At 42.3% G+C, this 7,789-nt stretch overlaps 1 protein-coding gene and 1 pseudogene across 1 annotated transcript; one reads left to right on the plus strand and one right to left on the minus strand.

Moving 5' to 3' along the window:
- Positions 1–2,829: 2,829 nt before the first annotated feature.
- c1ql2 (complement component 1, q subcomponent-like 2) lies at positions 2,830–4,319 on the minus strand. The gene is made up of 2 exons (XM_005751577.1): positions 3,540–4,319; positions 2,830–3,298 (listed from the first exon to the last, which is right to left on the minus strand). The coding sequence occupies exons 1-2, from the start codon at positions 4,119–4,121 to the stop codon at positions 3,119–3,121; spliced, it is 762 nt and encodes a 253-aa protein (XP_005751634.1). The 5' UTR covers positions 4,122–4,319; the 3' UTR covers positions 2,830–3,118.
- A 2,865-nt stretch (positions 4,320–7,184) lies between these two features.
- Positions 7,185–7,789, plus strand: part of LOC106456500 (uncharacterized) — an 8,323-nt pseudogene continuing 7,718 nt past the window's right edge.

Consider the following 7,789-nt stretch of genomic DNA (forward strand, 5'->3'; position numbering starts at 1 on the left):
AACTATTGCTTAATTTACCCCAAACAAAATTTAAATAACTGCACATCTCAAAAATGTTTCATTTTGCTTAGATTTAATTAAAACATGTAACTTTTGCAGGTAACTGTCACGGTGTGACCCAGTGTTTGAGTTTTATGTATTTTTTGTATTCATTTTCAATCTAGTTAAATCCTAGGTTGCTGTTCAGACCTTATTTCTTTCTGTCATCTCCGCCTGTAATCAGTCTCCCTGGTTCCTGCATCCACGTTTCATGTCTATGCGGTTAAGTTCATGTCATGTTTTATCTCCATGTCTCCGTGTTTCCTGTTTTATTTTGTAAGAGTCTGGTGTTCTTTGTTCATTGTAGTTGGTGTTACTCTCCCCTGTATTGTCATTATGTTTCATTGGAGTCAGCTGTGTTCTCATGTGTCTCCACTTCCCCCACCTTATGTGTGTATTTAAGTCCTCAGTCTTCCTTTGTTTGTTGTCGTGTCGTCTGTGTACCTCCCCTCTGGTCAAGTTAAGTGTTTTTCAGGATTCTGTGCAGTTCATGTTTGCCATTTGGTTTATGTTGTTTTTCATGCAGCTGCACGATGAGGTTCCGTGCAGGTCATGTTCATGTCTGTTTCATCACGCCACTTGGTTTACAGTTTCCATGCATCTGCACAGCATTCTGTTCACAGTGATCATAGTTACTCCTTTCAGTCAGGTTAGTGTTTTCCAGTTTAGGTTTTTGGTTAGTTGCAGTCTCTGTCCCTGTTATGTTTTGTCTACTCCCTTCTGCATCAGCCCAAATAAAGGCTCGCTTTCAGTTTAGGTTCACTCCCGTCTCCTCGCCTGTGTTCGCGCCTGGGTCCACCACACACACTCTCCACACGGTCTGCCCCCGCTGGCCGTGACAGTAACTGTGCAGGGGCGGGTCTACCAAAGTTTTGCCAGGCAAAGGGGCACAAAGAAATACTTTTCTCATTTAAAATGTCTAGTTTTCAATAAATAAGTTTCTGAATCTTACAACTTTTAAACTTGCAAGACTTTAAAAGTTTTTATCGGACGTAAAATGTATAGAAATCCTAGATATATACCAACAAGACAGCGTACATCACTGTCACAACAGCGTTTGTTTTCATTCAAAGGCTTTATAGCTTTTCCTATAATACCTGGTAGGCCGGTCTCCTGTCAAAATGCCGATTTTGTGTCCCAGTCCAGCCCTGGGCACCACACGCAGTGAGTTAATCTGAGCAGGTGCATTAAAAAAAATGAATGGGCGGGGCAGCGGTGCACATCGCAAATCAGCTGGCATAGACACATTAGTTGTGCCGCTTCTTAATGGCGGTATCTTAGCTAACAACCCCAACTACCAGATTCAACTTGTAATTGGCTAAAAATAACTTTGCCTACTGATGAGAGGGACATTGCTAGCTGGCAGTTTTTTCAAGCGATGTTGAAATTTCCACATTCCGACACTTCAAATGCTTCAGGAGCTGTCTGCTCAGTGCAGCATCAGCACCACGGAAATACACGGAGACTGGAGACAGAATTCACAATGTGTTTTCGTGACTTTCAGGTGTTTGGACCAATTTTTTTCTTTTCTGATCAAACCAGAAGCTTTAATGAACAGCTGGTTTGTCTCGTATTAACTGGCTCGACACAGAGGACATCAAAATGCAGCTGATTGAACTGAAAACCTCGACTCTGTGGGGTCAAAGTTTGCAGAACTACAGACGCAGCTGGAATCCACAGCTGTGCGTGTTCATGGAGCTGCATTTTCACCTGCTGGACATCACTACCTGACAAGTTTAACTGTCTTCAGAACATTGCAGAGGCCTTATTGACAGTGTTTGGCTTTACATGTCTGTGTGAGCAGATTTTCTCTCACATGAGTCCTCAGGTAACCCTCTGGATGCTGGACACTCGGAGACCTGTGTCTCTGAGTGGGAGCCCAGAGATCAGATTAACATGTGTGTCTCTGTATTAACAAACATACCATATTGGCCCAGTTTATTTTTCTTATCATTGTTGTGAGGAGACCATAAATAGCATTTGTATTTTCTGTTGTGCAGTTCATTTGCTGTTATGGATAAAAAGTCTGTTTTTGTTTCAAAATAGCTGAAAACTATTTGCTGACAGCTGCCAACATCTGCGAACAAATATAATTCTATAAAGTTGTTCTATATAGTGTGTAACTGTTCATACACATTGAGCACATTGACTTCTGAGGAAATTTTAGATGGCACTCATCATCAGAAAGGTTGCCTGCCCCTGTTCTAAGGAATTCATCATACGCACCATTAACGTCTTGTTTCCAATATATTTCTGATATATTTGTATATACCTACTTTTCTTATGTATTTATTACTTTTCACCTGCTCACAGGGGTTCCACTATGTCTACAACATGCTGTTATTACTGACAGTCACAACCCTCCATACCATCATAGAAAACAATCTTTTATTAAAGATAGTAAAGCGCTATATAAATACAGGCCATTTACCATTTATTGAAATTACTGACCAACACTTATACTGGAATGTGAAGCAATCTTGACACATTCGTGCAACAACAGATGGACAGTTAATTACAGCTTATATTAGTAATTTCTTCTTGAATAGATAAATACATAAAAACATACATCTGAATAGACTATATATCCATAAATTAGCACTGCTTCACGCATTAATGTCTTCTGTATAGGGGATGGGGGGCTCATCAACAGTGGAGCCATAGACACAGTGATGCACAAAATCCACACAGTTTGATTGTTTAAATATCTGCACTGTAAACACACACTTATAAACACACACACAGAGTCTTTGTTCCTAACATATATATATATAAAATTTGCTGCTGAATCTTGTATTATACTCATTTCACTTCTTTCTCCAGCAGAAATGTGTTTCAAAGGGGTTCCTATGCACTGGAAAGGATACGGAAAAATAATTAGCACCCGTGTTTTAAAAGGGAACTCCTAGAATTTAAATAAGAAGAAGAATCCATATCCTTTGAAGAAAGTTAGATTTTTAAAATTGAGTACAATGACAAGGGTTTTGTTGTTGGGTGGCAGCTTTCTTCATCAGTTTGATGAGCTGTGTTTAGAAGCTTTTTTCTCTCGCACGGCCTGTTGGAGTGGGACGTTCCCAAATTAGTCCGGGTACAGAAGGAAACCTGAAAACGTGCTGTATTTGTTGTTGTTTCCACCGTGCGCTTTTCCGCCGTCCAGCTTTACATAAATCTCGTCCCCGGAATCAAGATGTAGGACGACGCTGTTACTGGCATAGTCGTAGTTCTGGTCTGCATCCTGCGCTATAGCACTGGCCCGGACCTGCATGAAAGATAATTGGAGATAATTAGCATTACTCAAATCATGACAGGTTAAGCTAAAGCGAGAACAACCCATTCAGAATACTGAACATAGTTCCTCACTAGACTCTTGACTTGAAATGAGAGTGCGTAATTGCGCACCACAGCTCCGTTGTGAAGTCCATTCATGCAATAAACAATCACTAAGAGTTTACATTTGTGCTTACAAAGCACGGGTTTTTAAAAAACAATTGGGTATTTACCTGCCCGTTTTTACACAAGTCTGCCCACATGCTTGTCCCGTCCCCTCCGCGCATCAGCACATGATAGGTGAAGTAATAAATCCCGGACACCTGGCATGTAAACTTGCCCGTCGTCGGGTCATAGTGGTTCCCCAGGTTCGTGACAACGTCGTCGAAGCGCAGCACTTCGTATCCCTCGTGAGGATTTTTCAGTCCCACATAAAACGCTATCTTTGCCCCGCCGATAGCCGTGCCCAATTCTCCGGCAGTCTCAGTCCGCGCTGTGCCCTCTACTCCGGAATACCCGAGCTTTCCAAAATATCCTCTATCCCCTGGTGGTCCCTTCGGACCCGGTGGTCCCGGTTCGCCAGGTGGTCCCCTCGGCCCCGGTTTCCCCGACCGACCTGGCTCGCCCTTAGCTCCTTGAACAAAGCTGGGGGATGGAATGGCGCTCAGGTCCTGCATGACCTCCAAAGCCGCGGTGCTAGGTTTGGGGTTGTACGGGTCACAGATCATCCGACAGGTGCCCATCATCTCGTAGTGCGCATCGGTCTTAGAGGTTTGGACTAACAGAGGAATCACGATAAGGAGAGTCAAAACCATGACGATTCCAACCACAGCGGCGATGAGTCTCTTCCTCTGGAGAGTCCGAGAAGCAAGCGCTATAAAGTCCGTTTTGCTTTGGGACGTAATTATGGAAGGTAGTAAAAGCTCACTTGAAAAGAAAGCGGACCTAAACGAGTCACTCAGTCCCACGATAACATAAAGAGAGAGGGAGGAGAGAGGACAGCAAACGCAACGCCACCCTGCGCCCTCTTCAGCCTGCAGCGTTCAGCGCGGTGCCGCTGTCACTTGACTTTGCGCAGCTGAAATATTCGTTTTGGCGTAGCTGGATGGCATCTCGGAGCGAGAAGTCGCTTGCAGCAGGTTTTGTTCGTTCCGCCCCCCCCCAAAAAAAAAAAAAAAGTGAGAGGGGGGTCGGGAGCTGTTGACGCAGCAAGTTGAGGGCAAAGCCTGTTGCGTTAAGGCGGCAGCAATAATCATGTCATCTTTATTTATGAATTATAAATCCCTTTGCATAATTCTCAGCGGAAGGAATCAGGACGCATTATTGACACTTTGAATCCCCAGGAGACCGTGGCACATTTCCCATTTTTTCTCCGTAAATTCGAGGAAATTACCTTAAAGATGGATTTTGTCTTTGAGAAGAAGGGTCGAATAAATAGTTTCAGATGAACAGTTCAGTGTAGTCACAACTTCAGTCTCTGTGTTTGAGAAAAAAAGACCATTTGTTTTTTGACTAATGGTGAAACAGAATAAAACAAATTGACTGCTTCAGAAGTATCCAGTTCACAGCCAGTCACAGACGGAACCTTCCTTCGCAGCTTATTAATTCTGTTGGTGTCACCAGCTCCAATTCTGCTTCCCTACCAGACCACAGCAAATTGAACACTGCGCTTGCAACAGCTGAGTAATAGAAAATGAGAGTGGTTTTTAGTGAAAACATTACTTTGAATAATTAAACAGATGGGACAAAAAGGCATATTAATGACAAAATGTAGTTTAAAAATAAAGATTTTTTTGGAATTTGTTTTTAGAAATGCTTCCACAATAAAAATTGAAAGCAACAGGTGAACAGTGTGCATCTGTCAGCTTAACATCAAACAGACGTGGGGAAAAAGCTGATAGAAAAAGTCTCGCTGTGTTTATTTATAGTCCCGGAGTGTTGGGGACCTCCTCAAGGATGTCCAGCTTCTCAAAAACATCAGCGGTTCTGCCTGATAAGATACGTGCGTTCATCTGAGTCATTTGCTGTGACCTCCACAGTCACCACATCTCAGCTTAGCTGAATCATCATCATACACTATATGTTGACAGTGTTGTCCACTATCATCATTAAAAAAACAAATAAGGGTAAGAATGTAAGAATGGTGTCCATCCCTCCAGCTGAATTCCAGAGAGTGTAAAATACACTGAAGATGTTCTGACAGCACTCTATGCTGGCTTTTTCTTTAATTTTGCATAATCAAGTGTATACAGTGAGTGTAATAATTATTAGATGTCCTGCTAAATTTGTAAGTTTGCTCACTTACAAAAAAATGAATAGTGTCTATTTTTCCTGGTAGATTCATTTTTATGGAGAGAGAGACAGAATATAAAATCTAGATGAATAAATGTTATAATTTATAACCAGCTATTAAAGTTATGATTTGCATAAATATTTAATCCATGCAACAGAGTTATGGTTACCACAGATTGGCTGTGTGCCACATGATAATAAATAAATCCTGAACTAGGTGTATAAAGCACACCTTTCCACAGAAAGAATGTCTTCCATCCCAACCTCTGCCACCACAGGCAACAGCAAACAGATGTCAGGGATAACTCTGTAAACCTGTACGTGGAATTGGCTGCAAGACCATCGACAAGGACTTTGTCAAAAAGGTGACAACTGTTGATGTGATTATTTGGAAGTGAAAGAAAATATAAAATATCAATGACAACAATCACCCTCGGTCTGGAACTTCATGTAAGAGTTTGCGGATGAAAACGAGAGAGGTGGATCAGCTATTACACAGAAGGGGCTCATTGAGGATTTGAGGGCAATTAAACTCACAGTCACCAAGAACTATGGTGTTGCAGTAACACACCACACCATAATGGACTGAAATCTTACAGTGCACAAGGTTCCCCTGCTCAATAAGGAACACACACAGCCCATCCTAAGTTTGCCTGTAAACATCTAAATTCAGAGAAAGTTTAGGAGAAAGTGCTATGAAACCAAAATCGAGCTCTTTGGCATCAACTTGATCTGCTGTATTTGGAGGAAGAGAAATGGTGAGTCTGACCCAAAGACACCATCCCTACAGTCAAGCATGGGGATGGAAACATTATGCTTTTCCAATTAGGGGTACAGGATGACTTATTTCAATTCAAAGCCAAATAACAACAGACAACTTCAAATCACTGTACACTGGAAGTTAAACACTCTATAATGATATATGACATGATACTGGAGAAGATCCAGAAAGTAATACTAATGATTAATTACAAGAAGTTCTATAAACACAGAGTTTAACACACTAAGGGACCAGTGGACAGGGCCACGTACCTCCCAAAGCCAGAACACCGAAGATGGTTTGTGGATGTGTTTTCAAGCATGACGATGATCCAAAACGTACCACAAAGGCAACAACAGAGTTGGTGGTGGGAGCTGAATCTTCGAGTTACCAAGCAGCAGCAAGAAAACCCAAAGCAATTAGAGAGTTTCTGCAAACCTGGTGACTACTACAACAAATATCTTACCACTGTGCCAAATTGTGTTTTGCTCATATGACTTTTATTTCATGTTTCTTTTAGATTTTTGGCTGAAATTCTGTCTCCATCCATTAAAATGATTAAGGTTTATTAAAATTGGCCAGATTTCTAGAAACAAGAGCTGCTCTTTCCAAAGTGGGATGGATGCCAACTCTCCTAACAAGGCCAGGTTTTCTTATGGAGAACAAGACATGTCCATGGAAGTACCACCTAAGCTTCTGGGCCATGGCACCATTGAAGATGGCGACCCACCCACCATCTTCAATGGTGTCAACTGTATTTTTTTATGATCCAGAAGCTTAGGTGGTACTACCAAAAAAGCATTAGCAGCGGCAACGGCATCGCACTATGACCAACTCTATGAAGAACTGGACATGCCCGGGGGAGCGAACAAAGTCTACCGTCTCGCCAAATAAATGCCATCGAGCAATGCAGGACATCGGTCAGGTCAAACATATCAACAATGTCAACCATCAGATCCTTTGCGACCCACCCATCATCTTCAAACATTGGAGCAACTGCTTTTCGGATATCTGCAACTTGGAGTTGCCCCACCAGCCAATCCACAGCACCGAACCCGTCCCAGAACCCATCCCGTCAATTACCATGAAGGAAGTAGAAGTCACCGCCAAGAAAATGAAGAATGGCAAAGCAACTGGAATAGACAACATTCCAGCCAAAGTTTGGAAGCTACTCGGCCGCCAGGATGCCTCAATCCTAACCAACCTGTTCAACAACTTCATCAGAGATGGGGCTGTTCCAGCAGTCTGGTCAACCAGCAGCACAGTGCCTATCTGGACAGGTAAAGGCAACGTGGCCGACTGCTCCAATTACCGCCAATCCGACTCCTGTGCCACACCATGAAGATATTCAATTCAGTTCTATTCAATTCAATTTTTTTTATTTATTTATATAGCGCCAAATCACAACAACAGTTGCCTCAAGGTGCTTTA

This window comes from Pundamilia nyererei, unplaced genomic scaffold (genome assembly GCF_000239375.1).
Source record: "Pundamilia nyererei isolate P.nyererei 1_Seehausen unplaced genomic scaffold, PunNye1.0 scaffold00316, whole genome shotgun sequence".
Taxonomy (NCBI): domain Eukaryota; kingdom Metazoa; phylum Chordata; class Actinopteri; order Cichliformes; family Cichlidae; genus Pundamilia; species Pundamilia nyererei.